At 37.8% G+C, this 27,482-nt stretch overlaps 1 protein-coding gene across 1 annotated transcript in view; it reads left to right on the top strand.

The window, feature by feature from the left end:
• Positions 1 to 27,482, top strand: part of CPED1 (cadherin like and PC-esterase domain containing 1) — a 262,691-nt gene that overhangs the window by 35,007 nt on the left and 200,202 nt on the right. The window contains exon 3 of the mRNA XM_044246452.1: positions 23,591 to 23,697. Coding sequence (XP_044102387.1) covers positions 23,591 to 23,697 — 107 coding nt within the window. The remainder of the gene's footprint in view (positions 1 to 23,590; positions 23,698 to 27,482) is intronic.

Raw genomic sequence — 27,482 nt, forward strand, 5'->3', positions numbered from 1 at the left:
AGGCCTGTCATTAAGGGGAAAAAATTAAAAAAAAAAAAAATCTCTAAGTTCCTTGAGGTCAGGGACCCTGTCTGTTCTGCTTATCACTTAAAACCTTATCACCCTCAACCTACTGGCACACCAGGAATAATTGTTGAATACAACTCAATGCATGAATAAATGAAGATAACATAGTGTACCAATATTTGAGCCCCTTAAATAGTGAACTACCTCAGAATTCACATTAAAAATTCACTGATAAGCCTTTTATTTTTAAATAACTTTAAAGGTGCACTGATACTCTACGCATGCTCAGATCTGCTCTTACAGGAAAGTAATGCAACCACGGCTACTGTAGTATTTAGGACTCATACTACCTGTTGAGGCTGTAAGTGCACGTGTTCATTTCTCAGAGTTCTTCTCTTCTTTTGCTCTTAAGATTCCTCCGTCACATTTGCAAGTGTTACTATCTGTTGGTTTCAGAGGCAGGTAGATGAGTTTAGTTCTAAGCATATTTGGTCTCAGATGCTGTCAACTCTTCATCTGACAAAAATTGAAGAAAACAGACAGACCAGGGCAGGAGATGAGAATTTGTGAGTTACCTGCTTAGCGGTGATGCCTGAGTCACTGAGGATTTCATATTCCATAAAACAACGAGACACAGCGCACTCTACTTCTCTGCTTAGCATAGTGTAAAATATTCATGTTTATGTTCTTCCGATCCCTCGCTTTGGAAAAATATATCGTATAACCCAGGGATTTTATAACATACACCTTCTCTACAGAAAAAGATAGAATCAGCATCAAATTATTGTCTTTCAAATCATCCAGGTCCTATTTAGTAAATCATTGTTTTAGTTCATAGAATGGAGTAGGGGGGCCTACGAGAGAATAAATATTTTCCAAAAGTCTTTAACTTGCTCCCAGGATAGAGGTCTAAGTAATATATGGTCCAGGAGACCATACATTTTATCATTGGGTGAGAATTACTTATGTACACTTGAGGAGGACATATTTCTGCAGTTGCAGCCGAAACCAGATCTGCAGCAGGCACAAGAAAATAAATGGTTCCAATTGCAAAAAATGTTTCTGGGAGGCCCTGGAAGTAGTTGGACCAATATTTTTGTATCCCCACTGTTTAACGGGACACTTGGGGACAAGATTTATTTGTCGTAACTCTGGAAGACGTAACCAGGATCAATTGAAGGATGGACATTTTATCAGTCCAAGTTGCCCAGCTCTGGAACTGCCTGTCTCAGAACATCTGAGGTGTTGTGGGCCAGCATCAAGGCAGGGGTGGCCCCGAACACGTGCTTTATTACTTAGGAGAATAAGTAAAATCATCACCCAAGTCCTTTTCAGGTCAGCACTCTAACATTTATACACACAGACGAGAGAAAGTAAGACAAGGTTTTAAACTTCATCATTCTAAGGATTCCTTTTCTTTAGTCTTTTTAAATCTCACGTCCAACGGCAGAAGAGAGGAGTGGTGAGCAAAGAAGCAGAGAAACATGGGTCTGGAAGCAAAATCCAGGGGGATTCCCCTTTGGCTAGTGGTACATGTTGGCAGCAGATGCTTCCGCTGATCTTTTAAAACTCAAGAGCCTAAAGAACTCCTCTTCTCTTTCCTTCCTGTCTGCAGGTTCACACCAGCACCCTGCTGCTCCCCTGAGTTTAATCCACTGTAGGACTATTTAACAGGAAGACTAAAGAGTAAAGGTCACATTTAAAAGGCACAGTGTGTTTTGCCTCCTCAGTATTTCACCTAAATGCCTTTGTCATACGCTTTTTATTATGCAAGGAATAGGTTTTCGGTGATACCAGAAGTGCTTCTGTGCCTTTAGTTAATCACACTGGGGAGGGGAAAAAAAAGGAAATTGAATCAAAGAAACTAACTGGTCTGCACCATTTTATTTTATTGTAGTATGACAGGCAATAATTGTGTGCTCTGGTTTATTGTTATTTTCCTCCGTGCTTATAGAATTACTGATGTATTTATGACCAAACAGAATTTGTTCTTTAATTGGCATACTAGAGCTCAAGGAATGTTTATTTAACCTTAACTCAGTTGAGTTGTTTATACTACAGAGACCGGAGTTCAATTTACTTTAGTTTTTGAAAAAAGCTTTCTTATTTATAAAAGTTGAGCTTCAAGTGACCTCCCCATTCTGATGTTTCTTTTACCCTCCACTGTGCAAAGAGAACAAAAAGCCAGTGTCTCATTTTTACTCCAAAGAAACTAAACTGCTTCCTTAAGTGGGTTGGTTCTTACCATTGAAAATGGTAACCAGATGTTTACTGAAATCCCCATTATTTCTCATTCAAGCCTAGCTTCCTTCTAATCGTTTGATCTTTTTAAGTTTCATAGAAACCAGATTGGGTATTTAAATTTTCCAAAGCTGGGAAACGTTTAATATAGCTTTGAAGATACTTTCTCTGAACTGTTGCTTTAAATGCCCCTTCTGCTACTTTTATTTTTTTTAAAGGTCCGGCATTAATCTTTTTTTTTTTTTTTTCCAATACTATGGATTCTATTTAATCATATTACAAATAACATATTGTGCTATTGTTTGCTTTAGTGTGAAGGGAAGAAGTCTTGCAGGTTTTCTCCCCACCTTGGCAGATACATATGGTTGCTTTTGTGAACAACAAAAAACTACATGTCACCTGGTTTTGCCTCAGTTACAAAATTAATAGCCAAATTCAGTGGTCAGTTAAAATGTTTCATTTCAGACTCTAGGTAACATGGATTCCCTCTGATTTTTTTAGAACAATGATTCCCAAACTTGGCTGTCCATGGGCATGCTCTGAAGAGCTTTAACTCCTGCTTCCTAGTCTAGGTCCAGATGTTCTGGTTTTATGGATCTAGAGTTTAAAATCGCTAGGTGATTCTAAGAACAGGTAAATTTCAGAACTTTGGCTGATGTTTTCATCTCAAATTAATTTTTATAAGTACAGCTGGCCTTTAAACAACACAGATTTGAACCATGTGGGTCCACTTAGGCACGGATTTCTTACAGAACAGTCCCGTAAATGTATTTGCTCTTCCTTATGACTTTCTTTTTTTTTTTTAATAATTTTTTTTAAAGATTTTATTTATTTATTAGAGAGAGAGAGGGAGAGAGAGCAAGCACAGGCAGACAGAATGGCAGGCAAAGGCAGAGGGAGAAGCAGGCTCCCTGCCAAGCAAGGGGCCCGATGTGGGACTGGATCCCAGGACGCTGGGATCATGACCTGAGCCGAAGGCAGCTGCTTAACCAACTGAGCCACCCAGGCGTCCCTCCTTATGACTTTCTTAATAATATTTCTTTTCTGTAGCTTACATTATTATAACAATACGGTGCATAATACTCGGAACATACATATTATGTATTAGTTGACTACTCATGTTATTGGTAAGGCTTTTGGTCAACAGTAGGCTATAAGTAGTTTAGTTTCGGGGAATTTGAAAGTTTTATACAGATTTTCTATTCCGCAAGTGTTGGTATCCCCTCACCCCTGCATTGTTCAAAGGTCAACCAGAATTTATTTCAGGTCATTGTTCTTTTCATATTTCTTTAGAATTAAAGACTATTTTTTCTTTCAGAAATTAGACATTTTGTCTGGTTTTTGCCATGGACTAAACTATGCTTTGAATGACAGATTTAATTTGTAAAAATAAGTAATACTCATATTATATTTAGATTAAGGAAAGACTCCGGGAAAGAAAAACAAACTGTTTCATAGGAGACTTTTCAAAAGACAGAATGTGAGGATTTAACTGCAAGGGAGTTTAGTTTTGGAGTTTGACTCCAGATAAAGTGTGTTTACTCTGCTAGTGTATTACCAGATTTAGATGCTTGAAATACTTTAGACGTTTCCCTCCATTTGGGAGGAGTTTGGGAGCATCTGACCACGTTTTCAAGACTGCCTCTTCATTTTTTACCACTTTTGTTTTCTGCTCTCCATTTTATAAATATTGTAAACCTCTCCAATCACTTCCCTTTGAGACTTGACTTGCCCTTTGGAGAATTAATTAACTAATTAATCATATTCATTAATATTTCCCTCAGGAGATCCTCTATGATTTTTCATCTTCCTTTTAGCTAAAGTTGCTTTTTCCTAACAACATCTCTTTGTAGATGTCTAGACATCTTAGTTTGGGAAACAAAGACTCAAAAAAAGTATTTTTTTGCTTAGTAATTGCTCTCTGATTAACCCTCAATAATCTCACTCCCCCCTCTTTAAAATTGTTTTTTTTTTCCAGAATTTACCAAGAAACTCCTTTTTGTTATAAAATATAGTCACTATATTTATGATTGCTTTATTTTTGGTATGAGAGCAGATTTGAACATGATTAGAATATCAGTGTTTTTCAAAAGTTATGTAAATGTCTTTAAGAAACTGAAATTAAGCTTTCATGTGAATTGACTGAGGTAATTTCTCAGTTTCCTTGATTTTACTGAGCAGTGATTCCCAAACCTTGTGAAATGTGTGATCAGTGGAATAAACACCTGTCCTAGTAATAAGAGGGTCCTACAAGGTCTAGAATTTTTTTACAAACTCTTTTCTCCCTTAACTTCCTTACTGCTGCCCTCTCCTGCTTCTCCAACCTTTTTGACCCTTCTTTATGAACTTCCTCCAAATATGGGCACTCTCTAAGACATTTTTCCCTGTCTTCTTTTTCCCCCCTATCTTGAGTGTCCCTCAAGATGTTTTTCTTCTCTACAGATTCAGTGATATCCTCTGGAGAACAGACTGGGGGCAGCCAGAGGTGGGGGTTGGGAGGGGCGAGGCAAAATGGGTGAAGGTGGCCGCAATGTACCCACTCCCAGTTAGAAAGAAGTTCTAGAGATGCCAGGTACAGCATGGTGACTATAGCTAGTAACATTGTACTTTATGTTTGAAAATTGCTAAAAGAGGGCACCTGAGTGGCTCAGTGGGTTAAGCTGCTGCCTTCGGCTCAGGTCATGATCTCAGGGTCCTGGGATCGAGGCCCGCATCGGGCTCTCTGCTCGGCGGGGAGCCTGCTTCCTCCTCTCTCTCTGCTGCCTCTCTGCCGGCTTGTGATCTCTCTCTGTCAAATAAATAAATAAAATCTTAAAAAAAAAAGAAAATTGCTAAAAGAGTAAAAAGTAAAAGTTCTCATCACATGAACTTATAAATTTGTAACTATGTGGTGATGAACATGATTATTGTGGTTGTCATTTTGCAATATGTGCATATATTGAATCATTATCTGCTGCACCTGGATCTAATATAATGTTATATGCAATTATATCTCACTACAAAAAAAAAAAAAAATCTCCCCTGGAGATTTCACCTCTGTATAATGCTGAATCTTAATTTGTTTTCTGCAGGCAGAATTTTTAGAGAGTCTTGATGTTTTAAGTACCTGATAGATGTTTTGATTTGTGTGTCCCAGTGTCTCAACATGGAACAAACTGCACTTGTTGTCTTCCACACCAGCAACGTCTGTGCTTCTGCTGGCCATGTTTCTCTTGCAACTACTGCATTCCCTCAGCTCTCCTGTGCTAATGCTCATCTTCAGGTTCTCCCTCTCCTTCAGCTGCAGCACACATTAGGCATCTGGGCCAAGGCTCCACGTTTTGTGCCTTTCATGCTCTCACAGTGTCAGTTAAATACTCTCCCAGCTGCTGGTCTCTGCTTTTTACAGTACACCCCCACCACGACTGCTAGTTTATATCACCCAAACATGGCTCTGTGCACATCACTTCCCTGTGCAGAAGTCTTAAGTGACATCTCATTTCCTCCTAATCAGAGGACGTATTCTTGCAAGGCCCGGCATTCGGGGCTTCTTACACCATTGGAAGTCAGACTCTTCCCAACCGGCTGTAGCGTGATTCTCAGGCTTGACCTCACACCTGAATTATTCAGAAATCTTAACAAAAGTCTCTGCCCAGGTCCCACTTCTGAAAATTATATCAGAATTTTAGAGGAGGAGAATGAACCTGGGATCACTATTTTTTTTACAGGGCTCCTCAGTGATAGTAATGTGTAGGCTCCCGGCTGTTGGCCTACTCAACTTTGCCTGATCACATTTCAAAGTTTTGTGATTTGCACTGCTACTGAGGTTTTTGGCTCCAAGAATTCCTTCCTGTCTGCCATTTCTTAAGATCTAAATTAACTTATAAGTTTACCCATGAATGTCCTTCAAAGTAGAAGTGCTAAATAAGTTATCTGAGACTCATGATTCATGATTCACACATCTCTGTGGCCTGGAGTATGTTTTGTGTTATGTATTTTTATATTTTTTGTTGTGTTCATCTCATCTCCCCTTCTATATTATAAACTTCTTGTAAAGCAGGGAATGTTTTATTTATGTATTTATTCTGCATAAGACAGTGTCTTGCATATACCTAGTGGCACACTATTAAATGAGTAAGCAGTTGAAAAAAAAATAAACCTGCAAATATTCTAAGAAATAACTGAATCTCTCCTTCGCATATTCAAGCACCATTTGCTTCTTGGAAACCTAAGGAAAAACTACTTAGCGTGATAGGAAATAGCTGTGTGGTAGAGTGAACAGAAATGTGCTCTAGGCTGTGTCTGAACAAAACCAACTGTCCTTCGTGAACATTCTCTGTAACCTTGTTTCAGAGTTGGCCAAGCCGGTGATGTCTCTGCTTTCAAGGAAGGAATTCCACCAAGAAGTTAATAATAGCCTTTAAAAAAAAAAAAAAAGGGGATTTTATTTATTTGACAGAGAATGAGAGAACACAAGTAGACAAAAGAAGCAGGAGACAGAGGGGGAGGGGCAGCAGACCCCATGCTGAGCAGAGAGCCTGCTGCCGAGGTGAGGGGCTCCATCCCAGGACCCTGGGATCATGACCTGACCTGAAGGCAGAGGCTTTAACCCACTGAGCTACTCAGGTGTCCTAATAATTGCCTTTTAATAGTATTATTAATTATTCTTTTCAGCTCTTTCTCTAAGGAAAAATATCAAAGTCATATGAGAATCTCATCATCTGTGCAACAAAATGGTCTATTTAGAACAGGGAACTTTTGGAATTTAAGAAATTCTGTTTAGCATTCCACCTCATTATCAGAATGACCAAACAAATGATTAAGGGGTATAAAGGGTAGAGATGACTCTTAGCGGCCCTGCTTCTCTAATATTGAGCTCTGTATTTTGTACTTACAGAAGGTAAAGGGAATCCCTGTCTGGATAGTTGTTTGAAGAGCGTAGTTTTGGCAAAGCACCGGCACAGTACCTACTGTTTACTGGGACCATGATTCTCAAACTTAGTATGTACTGGAATTGTCTGGAATGCTTGTTAAATCAGACTGCTGAATCCTACTCCCAGTAGATCTGACCCTGTAGCAATGGGAATGTGTTTTAGAAAATAACAAATTTCCAGGTAATGCTAACATGCTGGTCCTGGACCATATGTTGAGACTACTGTGCTAGATACTTCTTTATTACAGTTTCTCTGTGTTTCTTCCAGAAGCACGACATTCTGCCTATTTGCTGTTTAAGTAGTTAGTAGCCAACTAATTTGCCATTTGCCTCTCCAGGCGTCTGAGCCAACCTTCCACACTGGAGAGAAGCCCGCTCCTGAAATCAAATAGATGCTAAACCCATTAATTATAAGTGGGCATGCAAAGCCTTGGTCCCTGTTGTCTTAATTCTTTATAGTCAAGACCCATTGTCCATTTGAATTGATAGCAACAAGCAGCTGCATTTAAACTGTCTTTGAACGTGTTGGGCTTGCTTGAAGATAATGGGATCAAGGTAAAAATATGGACGTATGATTTATACTAAATGGTAATTATAGGCCCCCAAGGAGCAGCAAGAGGGTATAAGGGAAAAGAGGAAAGCGGCCTTGTGTTGGATTCTCAATGTGAAGCTGTGGCTAAGTTACTTCATTTCTTCAGATGCCTTTTATTTTACAGAAGGTGAAGACTTTTGAATTAGATCATCTTTAGGATCTATTCTAATTGCAAAATACATAAAAAGTATGATAAAGAATGGAAGAGATTACCTATAAGGCCACCAACAGAGACAGTTAATTTTGGACATGTTTCTTTATAAGTTTTTTATACATATTACAGAATTTTCTAGCTTGCTTTTTTAGCATACTGTTTATCAGTAACACAGGCCATAAAATCTTTGTGAACATTTTTCAGTGGTTATGTAATATTATGTTATGTGGATATATTTAATGTTTGCTTAATATAATTTTCTTAATCTTTTCCACATTGTTAAGTATTTATGATATTGCCAATATTTTGCTGTTGTAAATAATTCTTGTATATAAATCTTTGTTTACATTTCTAACTCTTCTTAGCACAAATTTCTGAAATTAAAATTACTGAAATGGAGAATGAGGGTGCTTTTTGAAGCTCTTCATTCATGCTGTCAAAATTCCACCTGAAAAGGTTAAAGCATTTCCCAATTAGACATAAAAAAAAAAAAAAGAAAAAAAAATTCCCATCTCACCAAACATCACCAGTATCAAAACTCTGTCATTTGAGTAAGTAGGATTGTTTTCAGAATGAGAACTTTACCGGTTGTTCTATGGAAGTATGTCATGGAAATCCAAATTCACAGCTATAGTATAAGACAGATTGTTTCTGTTGGAAATGGGTACTTGCATCATAGTAAGAATGCTGGGAATGCCAGAAAGGCAGGCACATTCCACGGTAATCTGAAGACTCATCCAGAAAGCCAACATATCAGGAATAATGAGTGTTTGCGTTTCCACTGGTTTGTTTGCTCAGGGATCTCTATTCATTATTTATCCATTTTTTAGAGAAATATCATATTAAAGTTTACCAGCAGGACCTTATTTTGTGGCTACCTGAAATCTCTAACTCATAGCTACACAGCAAAACTATTGCATGCTGAGACCAATTTTTATTTCTTGTCTTATGGGAAAAAAATCCTATTACTTTGTCACATTGAGTATTTTTAAGGTACTCTATGTGATATCAGAAACATTTTGAATTTTAAAGTGATCAAGATCCAGGTTAATTTTCCATATATTTTTGTTTCTCTGTAACAGTTAATTGACATTTTATAGTACTTGGAAAGATACACAGTGTATAAAAAGACAAATGTCATTTTTCTCAGAGAATAATATTTCTTTACTTGGCTGCACATGTGCATATCCTAACTACATTTTTAGAAAATAGTCCCATTTACAAAGATGTTACATGTTTGTGGTAGAATATTGAACCAAATGTTTGCAAATACAAAGATGAATGTAAAAAATTGAATCCAAATCCCACCACCCAGAGATAACCCAGTTAATGTTGTGCATGTTTCCAGGCATCTCTCCAAGCACAGCCCAACCATGCACTTGCACGCGCACATGTGAGCACACATACTTGCATCGTCCCCTTTTGCCTCCTGCCTCTGTGTACAATAGCTTATCCCCCATGTTTTAAGAGATAAAATGTTAATCTTCAGATATTCTGATAAAAGCTTTGCCATATCAACATAGGTATAAAAATTTGAATAGTTTTTCCTATCAGTAGGTTTAAGTTTGTCTTTTTTGATCATTAACTAAATGTGCTGTGATAAGCCCTTTACCTACATGAGCTCATTGAATTCTCACTCCTAGTCTGTAAGGCAGATATTTCTGTTTCACCAATGAGAAACGGAGCAATGTCTTCCAGAGCTGGCACAGCTGTCTGTCAGTCTGTCTGACAGTCCTGGGACTGTCTCCCTCCAAACCTGAGTCTTCAAGCACAATAGCACACTAGTTTCTGGAAAGTGCATGAAAAATTTTGGTTTCATTCTTTTTTAGTATTTTATTATATGGAACACTGTAGTATTTTTTTTTTTTTAAGATTTTATTTATTTATTTATTTGACAGAGAGAGAGATCACAAGTAGGCAGAGGCAGGCAGAGAGAGAAGGAAGCGGGCTCTCCGCCGAGCAGAGAGCCCGATGCAGGACTCGATCCCAGGATCCTGAGATCATGACCTGAGCCGAAGGCAGTGGCTTAACCCACTGAGCCACCCAGGCGCCCAACACTGTAGTATTTTTACTAAGTCCTTCTTGATAGATAGTTAAGAATTGTTTCAACTAATTGCTATAAATACAACTTTGCTACTATATTCATTTATATTACAGGTTGGAGATCTGAGTGTAACACTCAATTATTTGGCCAAGGGGTGAAAAAAATAAAACGGTGGTTCTCCATGCCAAATTTCTCTACAAAAGGATGGCTCCTAGTTTGACTTTCATCACCAGTGCTAGTTCACAATCTTTAGGGGATAGATGTTAACATGATTTTAATCTGATGAGGTTAAAAATGACACATCATTGGGGCACCTGGGTGGCTCAGTGGGTTAAAGCCTCTGCCTTTGGCTCAGGTCATGATCCCGGGATCCCGGGATTGAGCCCCTCATGGGGCTCTCTGCTCCTCAGGGAGCCTGCTTCCTTTCCTCTCTCTCTGTCTCTCTGCCTACCTGTGATTTCTGTCTGTCAAAATAAATAAAATCTTAAAAAAAAAAATGACACATCATTTTAATTTTTTACTAAAAAGGAAGTTTTGTTTGCATATTAATTGCAAATATTTTTATTATGCTAAATGCTGTTTTTTAACTTCATTTTTATTCAGAAAACTTTTTTATATAAAGCATATAAATAAGTTTACAAAGGGGAACCTGGCCAGCTTTGCTGGTAGAACATGTGACTCTTAATCTTGGGGTTGTAAATTCAAGCCCCAAATTGGGACAAAAGGTTACTGAAAAAAAAAAAAGTTCATAGAAAGAAAATCCAAATGGCAAAACAAAGAAGAAAAGATGGTGAAATTCAGAAAAGGTTACAGAAAAATGGTTTAAAGTATAAAATATCACCTTACATTTGTAGAACTGGCAAAACCCAAAATTGGTGATGTCACCTATTGCTGGTAGGAATTCTGGGTGTGGAAGTTCTCATACCTTGTTTGTGGAAATGTGAAATTTCCTAAGCTTCTTTTGGAAAGCAATCTGGAAAAATCTATAAAATTTTAAATACTTACACTTTTTAAGCCAGCAACATTATTCTTGGGAATCAGTTTGATAGAAGTTAAAGGATCAAAAGATAATAAAATACATACGTAAATCTTAAAATTAAGAATGTCAATGAAACAAAGAAAATGATTTTAGATAATGACAATCAAAGAAATGAGTTTACTATATGAATTTTGAGGAGTTAATAATTAGAAAGAAAAATAGCAACTCATGTTCCAAGCCTCTCTGGAGAGGTGGAAAATTAACATTATGAGATGAGGAAACTGATTTTGCAGAATTCTTTTAAAATCTGTGGGATAAATTATACCCAATAGATGTATAAGAACAAGTCACTTTAAAAGTATGGTGCACTTTAATAGTGCTTGGCATAGTTTCACATTGACCTAAATATTCTTCATCACATGAATACTAGAATTATTAGCCTCAGGAGACATTTCCAATATCCTCTTGGCTTCTAGGAACAGGGCCAGTTTTCAGAAAATTGTGAAGTGGATGAAACTTGTCTTAGGCGGTAGATCTGTTTGCCCATTGCCCAGGTGCCTCCTTACCTAAAGCACCCACTTTGGGGTGCTGTTGAGGCTGGCTTAGCTGCTCGGATAATACCCACACTTAGGGCTTGTTGCTACTCACTCATGAGAATGTCCGTTTCTTCATTTCTTTCAAGGCTTACCTATTCTAACAAATGCATTTGGACTACCAATGAAAGAACGTTGCCGAGCCCTGTTCTAGATGATGTGCATGAATTTTAACTGGCGCCTTCACACTGATGAGGTCCTCCCTTTTCCTTAGATGGAAACCACTAATGAGTGTGTTTCCTCCTATGGTGAAAAAGCCTGTCAAAGAAACAAAGGGATGGTAAAGAGTTGGAAGAGAAGATTATTCACTGTGTTTCCTAAATTACACTTGTATCACTCTGTACAGAAGCCTTAAATAATAAGCTAGAAGATGTCATATTTTGTTTCTTAAAACTTCATTACCTAGATCTGGAATTTATCAGCCTGTATATACCCTCTACTCACCTATTTATTCGTTAAACAAATACTAATATAAAGCTCATCAACTACTAGGTACTGTTCTAAGCACTTGACAAGTAATAACTCATTTAAGCCTCAAAACATTCCCTAGATGTTAGTACTATTATTACAACTCCCTTTAGGAATGACCTTGAACAAGTTCATTAGATTATCTATTGCTTGATTTGAAAATGGAAATAAATATCTTCCAGAAATATATGATTGGGTTAAATAAATCTCCAAAGAGATTGAAAATAATGCATTATGAGCAGGGGATATGTAATCCTAAAATACTTGTTGCATTAAGTAATAAGCCATTGAGGGAGTTGGTTCTTTTTCTCATGTTAGTGAATTAATTTTCTTAAGCCTTAGTTCTCATCTGTGCTGAATTAGTGTGGAATTATTCTTAGAATAAATTTTAAATCAGTGACTCCCTCCTCCCTTTCAGATTGCTCATAGTCCCCAGTGCCTTATTATAAAATGTTAAACCAGACATGACTACGTTGCATTCATTGCATTTTAAAGAAGTCATGCAAAATGACTTTTAATAAAACAGGAAGAAGGAATAATATTTGGTTAAATGATGTGTCACAATGCTAATTATACACTGAAAACTCCTGTTCCATAATGTGGAATTTGGTATAAGAAATGTCTGTCAAATACTCATGTCAAGTACTTAAGAAATAAAAGAACTCAGTTTAAAGCACCAATCTCCTAACAAGTATAAGGCATAGGACATTATATTGAGGCATCAGGATATTTCACATGTGACACTAATCACCCAAGTAATAGTCAACACATGGTTATTAAACAAGAACTATGGGTAGGGCACTGAAGTAGGTGTTGGTGGGACAGAGAGCATTTTAAAGGGGAGTGAGACCTTTTAAATAACTATATAGGGCTAGGTAGATGTGAGTGCCTCTCACACAGACACATACATAGAGGTCACCTGTTATTGACAAATTCTGATTTGGTAAGGTCTAAGCTGGGGGATGAAATTTTTCATTTCTGACAAGCTGTCAGCTGATGACAATGTTGCAGATCCAAGGACCCTTGCTGAGGAGTAAGGATGGGCATGTTTAACTGTAATATAAAGTATAAGCAGTATGAAGGGCAAATACAATGTTCCACTACAGAAAAGGAAGTTGCCAGTTCTGAGTGTGGGGATCTAGGCAAGTGTGCAAGGAGAATACTTGGTATGTAACAATGAGCTCTCGAGCAGATTTGGGAGGGAAGAACATTCAGCAGCGTGAGCTGACCAACAAGGGTTTGATGCGGCAGAAGAGGATGTGGGGGGCGGCTTTGAGAGGAAACGTGACTGGAAGACTAGGTTAGGGCAGATACAAAGGGCCTAGGTTGCTTTGCAACGGAATTCGATCTGTCTTGTGCTGGCCATATAAGATCTGCTTTTGGACGATGGAGGGCTATAGAGAGGTTAGAGAAGGAAAAAGAATTAGAAGCAGGGAGACTAAAAGATGTTGCAGAGATGGTGAGATCTTGGGCTTAGAGAATGTAAGAGAATTTGGAAAAGGCAGGAAATATTGAAGAACTTCTAACTTAAAATTGATGGGAATTGGAAATCAGCGGGATGTGGGAATGAGAGACAAGTACAAGCTGAAGATGACCTTGTGATTTCTAGCTGGAAGAAGAGACTGGCTACACATTTGATGATAAGAAAAGTGGAAGGAGGGACAAGATTTTGGCAGATGATAATGGGTTCTGATTTGTACTTGTTCAATGGGGCCTTTGTTTAGAATGTAGCTGGAAATGACTCTCTGAAACCTGAGAAGTGTAGAGAAATGTAAATTTGGGAGTCCATGGCAAAGGAGCTAAAGCAATGGTCGTAAACAAAACCACCAGAGGATTTGAATTTAGAAACAGTAACAAATGAAAATGAAGCCTAGACATTTGGGGAATTGCATGTATTAACAGGAGGGTCTCAAACCCCAAACTTGATCTATGTTTTAATCCTCTGTATTTTAAATACCACTGGAATTTTTATTAGCAGAGAATGCATCTGCATAAAAAGTAATTATTTTTCACTTTCAGCATTGTAGTGCTGTTTGCAGTACAACATCCAGAGTGTAAAATACATAGTGAGTCAGGGCGCCTGGGTGGCTCAGTGGGTTGAGGCCTCTGCCTTCGGCCCAGGTCACGGTCTCACGGTTCTGGGATCGAGCCCCGCATCAGGCTCTCCGCTCATCGGGGAGCCTGCTTCCTCCTCTCTCCCTGCCTGCCTCTCTGACTACTTGTAATCTCTGTCAAATAAATAAATAAAATCTTTAAAAAAATTAAAAAATAATAAAAATAATAATATAAATAAATAAATAAATATTTTAAAAAATAAAATACATAGTGAGATATGTAATTAGTATGTGAGACTTTATGCCTAGTTACATCTGTATACTAAACAAGCATCTTATTTCTTCTGGAGAATTTGTTCATTCTGATGTATTAAACACTAAAGTCGATACCCTATTCAGATTTCCTTAGTTTTTTACAGGATGTCCTTCTTCCATTCCAAAATCCCACCCAGGATATCATATTACATTTAGTCATCAGGTCCCCTTAGGCTTCTCTTGGCTATGATGGTTTCTCAGACTTTCTTTGTTTTTGATGAACTTGGCAGCTTTGAGAACTGGTCAGGTATTTTGATGTCCCTCCATTGGGATTTGCCTGATATTTTTCCCAAGACTAGACTGGAGTTATGGCTTGCAGGAGTAAGACCACAGTAGTTCTCATCACATCATGTCAAGGCTACATAGTCTTACCATGACTTACTGCTCTTGGTGTTAACCTTGATCACTTGCCTGAGATAGTGTTTGTCAGGTCTTCCACTGTTATTCTTTTACTTCGCTTTCCACACGGTCCTCTTCAGAAAGGTGGCATTATGTTCAACTCAGAGAAGGATGGGGAAGCCAATCTCCAGCTCCTTGAGTTTACAGTAGCTCCATGTATTATTCAGTATTTTTCTACTCTCAAGGTTTGTCTCTTCATCCCCATTTATTTATTTATTCAGATCATTGGTTTATATCAGCATGGACTTATGGATAGTTATTTGATATTTTGGGTTATAATCCAGTATTACTTATTCTGTTGCTAAATTGTTCCAGTCTTGACCATTGGCTCTTACATCCCTTTGACATACTTCCATCATTGCTTTTGTTTGTTTCCTTGTTTGTTTTTGAGCTCTTCCTTACTTTCTGGCACAATGATGCTCTAGGATCATATTGTATATTTACTACTCCAGCCCCTTGAATCAGCAATTTCTCCAAGGACCTGTGGTTCCTTTTATTGGAGAACGATGTTAGAAACCAATATCTAGGCATGAGGTGTAGTCTGATTTTTAAAATTGCCTCAGTGTTCATTTCTTTTAAGGTCTTCAAGCTGGTGGGAATTCCAGACATTTAGAACTTTGGTAAAGTGCTGTAAACAGTTTTATCCCAGACAGATAATAGTCCTGAAAGCAGTAAAAGTTTAAACATACGTTCGATTACACTTCAACAGCAGGCTAAAGAAGTGCCATGAAAATCTTTAAAAATGTCATTTTAAAAAACCCAAGGAGCCTTCTAAAGTAAACATATCTTGAATTTATTTCATAAGAATAAACTGATCTATTTCCTTTCAAGCTCTTCTTGATGGAAAATTCCTTCAAAGCAGGAGTCTTTTTAAACTTGTGCAAAAGTTTCTGCATTGTATCGGTTTCTTGAGCTTATGAGTAGAGCAGGAGAATTTCGGGAACTCAAAACTCCTCACAGTAATGATCTCATTGATCTTCACAACCTCTCACAGGGCAGAAAGAGGGTAGACAGTGGGATAGGAAAGCTTGATTTCTAGTGTGGATTTGGAACACCAAGGGGAGAATGGCTTAGAATTTCTCTGTGGCAAAACACAAAGTTTTTAATCATCGGCTCAGGATAAGGAGCCAGAGGCATCACAAGCAAAAACCCATGACCATACTCTTGGAGTAAGGAACTAGACTTAATTAGATTTACGACCATGTTGTATAATCACTGAATATCTAAAGTTCTGTATATAATGATTTCTTTTAAATTCTGAAAATTGCAATAGTCAATCCAATAAATATCTACTAAACGTCTATAGTAATCAGTGTTAGATACAAGAACGGGAATGGTTTTTGTCCTTAAAGAAAAGTCATAAATAGGGCACTTGGGTGGCTCAGTGGGTTAAAGCCTCTGCCTTCAGCTCAGGTCATGATCTCAGGGTTCTGGGATCGAGTCCCGCATCGGGCTCTCTGCTCGGCAGGGAGCCTGCTTCCTTCTCTCTCTCTCTCTGTTTGCCTCTCTGCCTACTTGCGATCTCTCTCTGTCAAATAAATAAAAAATCTTAAAAAAAAAAGTCTTAAATAAAATTTACTATGGGTGCTGGATTACTGTTCTGTGGATCCATCACAGTAAGAATATAGTTAAGAGAACTGGTTAATGCAACTTGCATGATTTGGGAATAAAACAGATATTTGCAATGGCTAATTTATAGCCAGACAATCTTATGGTGTTATCAAGCAAAGAACCAAATTTGTCATCAATAAGTTGATAATGTATTCATGAATGTAGCTGTATTTACTAACTCTGATAAAGAATTGATGTAGGGAAATGATATATGGTTATTCAGTAAAAATCTCACAGTCTAGTTGTAAAGAGAAAAAGTATACAGATGGAACAGTAATGATATGGAATATTCTCATGTTGTATTATAAAGGAATATTATCTGTTGCTTAAAATTTAAACATCTTCAGTATTTCTTGATTTTAAAAAAAGCCACCCATTTTAGGAAATCACTGAACGTGTATCCTTACGGAATATAACAGTATAATACTGTGAATAAGTAAATGAGGCTTGGCTTTTATAGCTATGTATCTTGGAAGCTCTTGGACAAGTTTATTTTCCAAGTCAGACTTTATAAATCTTTTCTGCTTCAATGTGATGTATGTGTTCATGAAAAAAGTTTCCACTAAGTAAAGCACTTGGAATCTACTTTCTTTTCATAATTTCTTTAAATTCTAAGAATGGTTAACTTTATTTTCTTAGGCTTACTTCTCTCTTATTCTTACTAAGAACCAAAATATATCGTTAGGTCCTCCTTGTAAACTACTTTAATATTTTTCTTCATTATCTCTATTTTTAATTTTCACAATATACTGGCTTTGATTGAGTTTTAATTGTTGATCTGTCACTCACATTCAGTTATACATTCACTATGGATCTCAAACTATATAGCAAATTTTTCTGAAATCCCAGCCACTGTTGTAGATACTGAGGATATAGTAGTGAAAAAAATAGACACAGCCCTGCCCTCATGAAGCTCACATTCTACTGGGAAGGGCAGGCAGGCAATAAACACAAAGACAAGACATATATAATCTGTCAGATCATGATAAATGTTATGAAGAAAAACAAAGCAGAATAGACTTAATATTCTGAGATTTTTATATAGTGTGCCAGAAAACTGAAGTTGTCATTCCTTGAAAATACATGGCATTTATGTGAATGATAATACCTCAGAGCTCTCTGTTTTTCTCTGGGTTGAGTTACTGAACCGGTAGACTTTATCAATGAGGGAGGTCACTGGAGAGCCAGGAAATGATTGCTTTACATGGCAACCTGCCTCTGAGAGACTGGAAATATCCTTTTTTTTTTTTTCTTTTTTTTTTTAAAGATTTTATTTATTTACTTGACAGAGAGAGAGAGATCACAAGTAGGCAGAGAAGCAGGCAGACAGAGGGGAAAGCAGGCTCCCTGCTAAGCAGAGAGCAAATGTGGGGCTCCATCCCGGGACCCTGAGATCATGACCTGAGCCGAAGGCAGAGGCTTAAAACACTGAGCCACCCAGGCACTCCAAGACTGGAAATATCCTAAAGACAGACCTTACTCTGTAGGGCAGATGCTTGAGTAAAACTAAAACGAGAACAAAACCTTTGAAAATAGCTCTTGTTTTTAACACTGAGAAGTTAGTTGGTTCCTGAGAACAAGAAGAGAAGGATAAAAACTAACTCAATGCCATTTTATGTCTGAACTAATTAATCCAGACCCTGTCTACCACAGGGTCTTGGTTGATATCTGAGCCAACATCGAGGAGGCATGGTAATGTGGTGTTATCAGCAATTTTGTTCCACACTTTATGGGCAGAAGCCTGTATAGATTTTTGTTGTTTTTGTAATTTTGAGTCAGAGAACAGAACATCCACATCCTGTTTTCCTAGAACAATGTCCTGTGACCTCTCTATTTACGGGCTTGGCTAGTCCAGTCTGGGAGTTGGTCTTGCTCTGGTTTCTTTGTGACAGGGAAAGAAATCATTTTAACTACCAAAAAAATCTAAGAAATTTTAGAAATCTTTTTTCAAAAGTAGGTGGAGGCCAAGTTAATATTTATAGTTCCGAAGTACATGGGCAGCTGGAGTGCTCCCTCCTTCTAAAGATGAAAGTTTTACTTCCTTCAATTAACAGTGATAGCTAATAAGGTTTTGGAGCACTATTGCTGGGTGAGGGTCTGGGAATGCCTCAGATAATCTGTTATAGTCCTTTTTGCCTCTGAGGTCCCAAAGGAAAATGGATGCACTAGAGAGTAGTTGGAAAAATACCAAACCTATGTAATTCCTCTTTGTCTCAGTTTCCTCTCTTGTAAAGTGTGTGGAATAATTGCTTCTACCCCATCGTGTTGTTGGAAGTTCTGCTCAAGTTAAAATACGTAAAGTAGCATAAGCTGAATTTCTCCTGTTGCCTCTGTGGTTTTTGAAGGGCTAATGAGATAATGGTCATGAACATGGCCCCTGGAGTTAAACTTCCTGTGTTCACATTTTCTTCCCACCACTAACCAGATGGCTGACCTTGAACAAGTTATTTAACCTCCTGTGCTTTTCAGAAGGAGAATAATCATATCCAGGAGGATATTTTGTGGAATAAATGAATCGATACAAATACTTGGAATAGTACCTGTATCAACAGTAAATCTTTCTGGAGCACGTAATTACTGTAATTACGTGCTCCAGAAAGATTTACTGTTGATATCATCACTACTAATACTAGTAGTATTACTTAATTATTGACTTAATTATTAGTGTGGCTTTGGCACCAAATCCTAATGCAATATGCTAAGGAACTAGGCTGAATCCTCTAAAGGTCTCCTTTTCCGTCTGCCAGAAAAACCCAGGAAACCCCCATCCAAGTTGGCCCAGGGTGCCTTTGTCTGTTTTTTTGTTTTGTTTTGTTTCAGTTTGGTTTGGTTTTTTCCCCAAACCCAGGTCTGACTTCTCTGCTCTTACACTCTAATATTAATGTCAACTTTCCAGCGTAGAAGAAACACATTGAGTAAGACCAACATAAAGAATGTTTGCCCCAGGGGTGCCTGGGTGGCTCAGTGGGTTAAGCCTCTGCCTTCAGCTCAGGTCATGATCCTAGGGTCCTGGTATCGAGCCCCGGGTCGGGCTCTCTGCTCAGCGGGGAGCCTGCTTAACTCCCCCCACCCTCTTGCTTTTCCCGCCTTCCTCTCTGCCTACTTGTGACCTCTGTCAAATAAATAAATAAAATCTTAAAAAAGAAAGAAAGAAAGAAAGAATGTTTGCCCCAGTGCCTATAAAAGAAAAAAGCCTATCCTAGGCTACATAGAAGTATGGAGACAGGCCTGAAACAGGCTGAATGTCATAAAAGAGTCCCAAAAGAAACTGTGGATGAGAAAGAGATGAGAGCAGGCCCACCTAGGAATGATCCCTCATTCTCTCTACCGGTCCAACTGGAGAGAAGAGGCATAAGTGAAAAAAATGCCCACAGGTTTGGCCTGATTTTCCCAGGCTCCTGAGAGAAAGAACTAATCCAAGAGACCACACTTCAGTCCTTACCAACTTTTAACGGGTAGTAGAATGTCTCTGGAGTTGAAATGACCTTCCTCAACCTTGTGGGAGAGCATGGTGGCCAAACTGGAGATGAAAGGGTGTATTCAGACATCCTTGTAAGACTAACTGACCAAATATCGATTTGCCTACTACAGTCATTTAACAAGACCAATTTACCTAATGACCAACTCTAAGTCATTTGAAAGCTAAAGGATGAGCTTGAAAGCTGAATGAGCAGCTCTTGCAAACTGACTCACAGTTTTCACACCAGGCCTTGGACTGTCGGCCTCGTGGAGGCAGAGCCAGGCTCTTGGGGCCCGGGCCGGACCACATGGCAGGAACAGGAGAAAATGTGGGAAGCTGGACTCAGCTCCCATCAGTGGCTGCCCTCCGCCTTGTAGGAAATGGGCCCCGTAGGACCACAGCCTTCAGGTTTTCAAATGAAGACAGAAATCTGGATTTTCAGGTGAATTGTGCTGACATCCACATTTTGGCAAATACTTAAAATTAAAAACAAAAACAAAAATAGTAATCATGCAGGCCACAAGCACCCTACATGCAGGCTGGACCGTCCCTACGTGCCCTTGGTCTGCATCTCTGCTGTACCCTCAGGGGCATTTGCTTACTAACTGTTCCTGCTTTCAGCTAGTTGAGCACAGCCCCAAAGCCCCCACAATATTTAGCAATTTGTAATTTTGCTAAGGCACACATTTGTTTCCCAAACGCTCCAATGTTGACTTCTGAATGTGATTTTTCTCAGCTAGTGAATGTGCTTTTTTCTCTGCTGTTTTTCTAATGACAGTGTGGCTTTGGGGGTTTTTAAAACCAAGTTTGAATACATGGTGCCTCTCACAAAACAAATAAAGCTTTTTCTTTAAAAAAGGGCTGTGGGCCTCAGGGGAGGGAGTTAACTTTTAAGGTTGGAGATGGAAGTGAAAAGGTCTACTCAAGATTTTTTTTTTTTTTGGTAGTTTTTAAAGTTTATTTTTGTCATTATTACTAAGACTGAAATAATGCATTGAAACATTTATCAGATTATAAGCTTGAAGGTGTTGATCTAATATAAATTTCCATTAAACTGAATATTTAAGTAGGAAGCAGATTTAGAAATTTGTGGTAGGACTCAGTAAGGGTAACAATAGGAATTTTGAGTGATGACAATCAGTACTTTTCAGACTGTGGGGGCAAGAATTTGACAAGAAGTATCTGAAGAGATTACTTGAAACTTTGGGCTATACTCTACTTTCATTTTAAGGTTAAATGTATGTGCTAGAAAGTGTTTTTGAAATATTAATTTTAAATTTAAAATATTTGTTAAATAGTTTTGAGAGGTAAGGGGTAACCCTTATAAATGTCAAGAAACTGCATGGCACTTTATTAGTTATCCTAAATTGTTTTTAATGCTCATTTAGGTCTCTCATAGATGGTTCAGGGCAGTGACCGTACTTTTCCTTTTTTTGTTGTTTTTTGCTATTTACACTCATAATTCCAGTACAATGTCCTGCTCGTAGGAGATTCTTTACAAATTAAATGTTTTGAATTATTTAAACATGTTTTCTAGTTTTAAACATTTATGGCTTAAATATATATATTGTAATCAAATTGAGAAATTGTGTGTACGCCTTGGGTAGTGAAGGAGGGCATGTGTTGGACGTGGAGGAAGATAAAACCTACTGTGTTTTTAATGTCCAAACAATACAGTTCATGATTTGAAATCCTCTCGTTGCATAGCCTTGTCTTCTTAACATATTGGGTTGAGTATATTATCTCAGGAGATTTCTTCTAGAGTTTTAGTGTTTTAGGTTAGTGTTTCTTTGGCTAGAAATAATATTGAATGAAACCATCTTTGTTTTCCCTTTTCAGTCCATATCAAAAGGTTTTGGCTGAAAGTGCCAGGTGCACGTTTTCAATCACGTAGTGGGATCATCATGGAGTGTTTTTTTGGCTCTAGGAATTCATTTGGAGTTTCCTTCAAAGTGAGGATGCAGGGAACGGCATAGATCTTCCAATCCATAGGTCGATGGCTATTAAGTAGATTTCTCCTACCCCTTAATCACGTGCATCTTTTCTCTATGTTCCTGTGAACTATTGTGCTATATTCCAGCATCTTGAGATAAATCAAGCAAATGGAGAAGCTCTAGGACAAGGGCTCACATGTTAACTTGAGTTCAGTGGTCTGGATCCCTTTGTTTGGTGGAGAGACTTCTCTTCTAGAAACAGAACAATTACAGAGGAACCAGTGGCCCAGAGAGCATAGAGCTTGTCAAAAGGTAAAGGACTTGATTAGTGCAGAGTGAAATGTCATTCCCGATGGTCATAGGTCCCTCTTCCTTATCAATCTTTTTTTTTTTTTTTTTCCTATAAAGCCCTTCTTTGAAAGCATTATGTGTTCAAGTGAGACATTCTTCTGTGAAATTTTTAAAAGACATGATTTGGTTATTTTCTAGCTTTTTAGAAACCACGGATACCTAATGCAAGAGATGACTTGTGAGTTCCGGCATAAAGAGCTACCGAAGGAACATTATCTCAGGACTGATCAACATATCAGACCATGTGTACAGAAATTGCTTAATTTTTTAAAAGTGAATTTCTACCTCAAATGGGGAAGTTCCCCAAGTAATATCAATCCTTTTATACATTATCTAGTGTTCTTCTTTTGGTTATTTTTTAGTTACCTATTTCTATATTGTCTCTAAAGTAATATGCTTAACACCATATCATGGGCTAGTTATTCATTCATTTAACAATTTTTTTAAAAGATTTTATTTATTTATTTGACAGAACGTGCACGCATGAACACCTGGGTGGAGGGTGGGTAGGGACAGGCAGATGGAGAGAGAAAAGTGGACTCCCTGCTGAGCAGGGAGACCCAATGCTGATCCCAGGACCCTGAGATCATGACCTAAGCCGAAGGCAGATGCTTAACCAACTGAGCCATCCAGTTCCCCCTCATTTAAAAAATGTGTTTAAAGCACCAATTATGTGTAAGACGTGTTGATAAAAACATATAAATAAATCAAAGAGAGTAAGGGAAAATAAACTTATAACACACAAACGTTAGTTTCCGAATGTTCAAGTACTATGCAAGAATGTACTCTTCTGAGATTATTTTGGCAAGCTACTAGGATTTATTGGCAAAGAGCTTTGTCCTTGGTAGATAGCTGAAATATGATTTACTTTGGTCCAGGTCATACTCTGTATTTTGAGCTTAACTCTGCTATCTATAATTAGACCATGAATTCCTTTTAGATAAAACCTGTTGTTTTACTTTTTTAATTTTCACTGAATTTTATTTTCTGCTGACCACAACTTAGTCTTTGTAAGAAATCTTATAAAAGGGTATTTTTTTAAGATTTGTGAAAAGTGATAGTGATACCAAAGGCTAGAACAAAATATTTGGTGTTTTGACTTTTCATTATTTGATTTTGCAATCACCCCCTATCTTAAAAGACTTTCTAATCATCCTTCCTCCCAATCTCTAAATAAGACTTCATAAATTTATAAAATATGTGACTTAAAACATTTAATTTTTAGTCTTTTAAAGGAGTTTTAAGACTTGCTTTATGTAAGTGAATTTTCCCTGATATGATACTAAATATAAAAATATAAAAATGTTTCTAAATTAGAAAAGTTGAAAATTTCAATTACTTCAAATATCAACTTTTAAATATATTCAGAATCATTTTTCTTGTGTTTTAGGATTTAAATAATATTCTTAAATCTAAAAATGGTGTCTTCAAAAATCTGATAAAAATTATTTGTTTTTCAATATTCTTCTGCCGTTAGGTGATTTGGGCGCATGGGATCTGCTCATTTGCCTGTCTTCTAGGAAAGCTGGTGGAAAACCTTGCATATCCCAAGAAGACGTATGCCATTTGGGTTTACATCAAAAGGTAAATATTCTTTTCAAAATGTTTACAGATTTTAACAGCCCTTTGGTTATTAACACCAGCATTTCTTGGTCCATAGTATTTTTCAAATGTGAGAAAAGCATCAAAACTAGTAGCTGTTTCTCAGTAGTGAAAGAGTATTGTAGTACTACCCTGACTATTTGATATTTCTGCAATTGACAATCTTGATATCTTCTTCCTCCTTGTAAATCTTGACTCTTGTAGCCTTTGGGCCGAGTACTTGATTTTTTGTTTCCTTCTTATAAATCGTTGGCCTTTCCTTCTCTGTTTTCATAGCCTCCTCTCCTCTGCTCATACTTTACATGCCTGTGCTCCTCAACACCATTCCCAAGGTGGTTGATAATTCCCACAAGTAACATCTAAAATTCAAGCATTTTCCCAGGCTTCAGGCTCATATGAATAACTGCCTGTTAAACCTCACCTAATATCACACAGACACCTCAGACTCAACACGAGGAAAATGAGCTCGTATGCTCCGTGGGACATCACTCCTACTCTTTCATCCAGTGGCTCGGCAGGACTACTGTTCTCTTGGTCATCAGTGTCCTGTCACTTCCTGAGGCAGAAATCTGGCCTTCCCCTTTGATCCCTTCTTCTCCTTTGTCCTCTGCATTCTGTCAATCACCAGGACTAAGGAATTCAACTCTTAAATACTTCACAAGTCTCTTATTTCTCAAATATCCATATTCACTACTTTTATTCTGACCAGGTTTATTGTAAAATACTAACTGCTTTTTTCTGAAGCAAATGTGTCTTGTTCCTGAAATCCATCCTGCCTACAGTTATCAGGATGAAAAATAAAATGCTGAATGAACCTGGTTCTTCCTGCCCTTCAGTCTTGAATGGCTTCCCATCAGCTATAGGATAAAGTCTACAGTCTTCCCTGTGAGTATTTGTCAACCTCCAAGCAGGAGACAAATGCTATACTTGAAAGGATTCAACTGAAGAGAAACTAATGAAGGAGCTATTTACTGAGGTTTTGATAAAAGAAGAGAAACAAGATTAGAGAGAATCTAATAAAAAAAAAAAAAGATAAGGGGAAAAAAATGATTAGAGGCCCCAGGGACCAGAGTACTTGTAAGATACTTGTACTACCCTCCATCTAAAGAAGAGTACCTAGAAGGGGTGGTTAGCAAAACCTAATGAGAGCTGGGACCAAGAAAGAGGGATCACCGGAGAGCAACTATGAAATAGGGGAATACAGCCGGTTGCAAATCATAGCCCTGCAAAGAAGCAGCCGGGGAGATAAGTACTGTCTCCACTTCTCTCGCCAATCTCTTGCCAAGGCCTCCTATCAGTGCCACGCGTCATTCTAAGTGCTCACATGTTTATGTCCAGTCTTTACATATGGAGAGATCGAAGCACAGAAAAATGAAAAGACTTGCCTACGCCCTCGTAGCTAATAAATAAAGCAACCAGAAAATTCAAACTTGGGCAGTTTGACTTTGAATTTTGTTTTCATGGCCACATCACCATGCAATTAAAAAAAATATATTTAAGACTGCATTTACAGCCTTTGCTAATGAATACTATTAAAGAATTCAAATGTTCTAAATGATACATATTAGATACCTGTCACTTTAGAATATGAATAATTTGAATCTTTATGAACCATGACTTATTTATGTCCACATAAATATTCAGAACAGAAGCTGCTTCAGGTTCGTTGGGGATTCTTAGACGAACAAAGGAAGAGCCCCTGCTCAAATTAGGATTATTCATCACATCAGAGCTTTGGAATTTAAGAGTTTAATGAAGGCGATGAGAAGATCCGTTATGAAAAACGAGCGGCTCAGAGTCGCTAGTTAGTCCGAAGGAGAGGAACATGATTTTAAAACTCTGGGTCCCCATGATGCTGAAAGTGAAGTGAGGTCCACTATTTGGGGTAACACTAAGTTTAGTAACTGGGCTGTATTTCACCTTTAACAGAAAGGTTCTAATGTTTCAAGAACAGAGGGATTCATTTCTTGCTCTAAATGTTTGTAGGATTAGCAGTCCCTAAACCCAGGATGCTGTTTTTAGTCCTGGGAGCACTGAGAACTACTAAAATGTCTCTTAGTATAAAGCATTTGAGCACAATTTCAGGTGAATTTGATGGAACGATCATTGCATGAGAGAGACGAGGAGATAACAACCCTTCTTGTCGTTTGTTCTCTTCCTTGGGGATGATACTGAACAGCTTTTGGAGAACATCTGAATTTTGATAAAATAATCGACAGAACTGTGTACCAATCTAATGAAGACGAGGAGCAGCCACTTAAGATACAGTGTGAAATATGTGTCACTCCCAGTATTCTTGAGGGAGCCTTCCCAGTCCCACCCCCACCCCGCAGTGCTTTCTTAAACTTTACACATAGTCCATATTCAAATGTCTAGTCTCCTTTACGAGCTCATAGTATTACTGTAGTTTCAGTTTTCGTTTATAAGCACTTTCTCAATGTTGGTAACCGATAGGTTGTTGTTTTTATGAATGAGCTAGATCTCCAAATAAGAATCATTTTTTACTTTTGCTTCTGATCATCTGTAACAGGAACAATTTAAATGTAGATTACTCACAGATTAGGATTGTGGAAGGTATGTGGGGATTGAAATCTTTCTAAATGTACATTTCCTTTCTCTCAGTTTGATCTCAGAAATATCCCAGAGCTCAAATATCATGATCATTTTTCTTACACATTCTGATCCTTTCAAAGATATGAAAGGTTCTAAGTCCAGAAGAACAGCAGTTTATAAATTGAAACATACACATACGTAGATGTGTATGGAAAGCATTCAAGCCCAACACAAAAGCCTTATATATTGAAAATAATTATTTGGGTGATAATGATGTGTCAGTGTAGATTCCTTAAGTGTAACAAAGGTACACTCTGGTGAGTGGTTGTTTATAGAGGAGGCTGTGCATGTGTAGAGGCAGTGGGTAGATGGGAAATCTCTGTACCTTTTGCTGAATTTTGCTGTGAACCTTAAAACTACCTGAAAGTAATAAAGCCTATTAAAAAATAATGTTAATGTTGCAATGTTGAGCTGGAGAAGCTTGTTGTATAAAAGTTAGCTATCCAAGTTAAAACCTCTTTGATGTTCCTTTCAGTAATGATGCAAATCTTATATATTTTATGATGTGCATAAACATAAAAGTAAAAAAAACAAGCACAAAGATATAGAAGAGCATTATTGGGTTTAACGATGAAATACATGGAAAATACATGTAATATTGTTGATTTGCTTATAGCCAGGTGACCCATAGCCCTTGAATATATTTCTTTGTGCCAAGTTATTCGGTTTAGCTGCTTAGTTTCGTGCTCTGTTACATAATAGAATGGAAATGTTATTTCTGGTGTCACGTGTCACCTTGGGTTATATCATCTGTCAAGATTCTGTGAATTCCAAAGATGTGCTTTGGAGGAAGGAACACGGGAAAGAGGTCATTGAGTGGGAAATGGAAACATGAAAGGCAGAAGCCTGGGGGCAGTTGCTTTCCTTGGCTTGGTTCTGCTTGCTTTTTTCTTTTCTTTCTTTCTTTTTTTTTTTTTAAAGATTTTATTTATTTATTTGACAGACAGATCACAAGTAGGCAGAGAGGCAGCAGAGAGGGTGGGGGAAGCAGGCTCCCTGCTGAACAGAGTGCCCTATGGAGGGCTCGATCCCAGGACCCTGGGATCATGACCTGAACCGAAGGCAGAGACTTAACCCACTGAGCCACCCAGGCTCCCCCTGGCTCTGCTTTCTTGAAGCAAATACTTTGTTGATCCTGAGTCAGTTTATTCTTC

This window comes from Neovison vison, chromosome 4, assembly GCF_020171115.1.
Source record: "Neovison vison isolate M4711 chromosome 4, ASM_NN_V1, whole genome shotgun sequence".
Lineage (NCBI taxonomy): Eukaryota > Metazoa > Chordata > Mammalia > Carnivora > Mustelidae > Neogale > Neogale vison.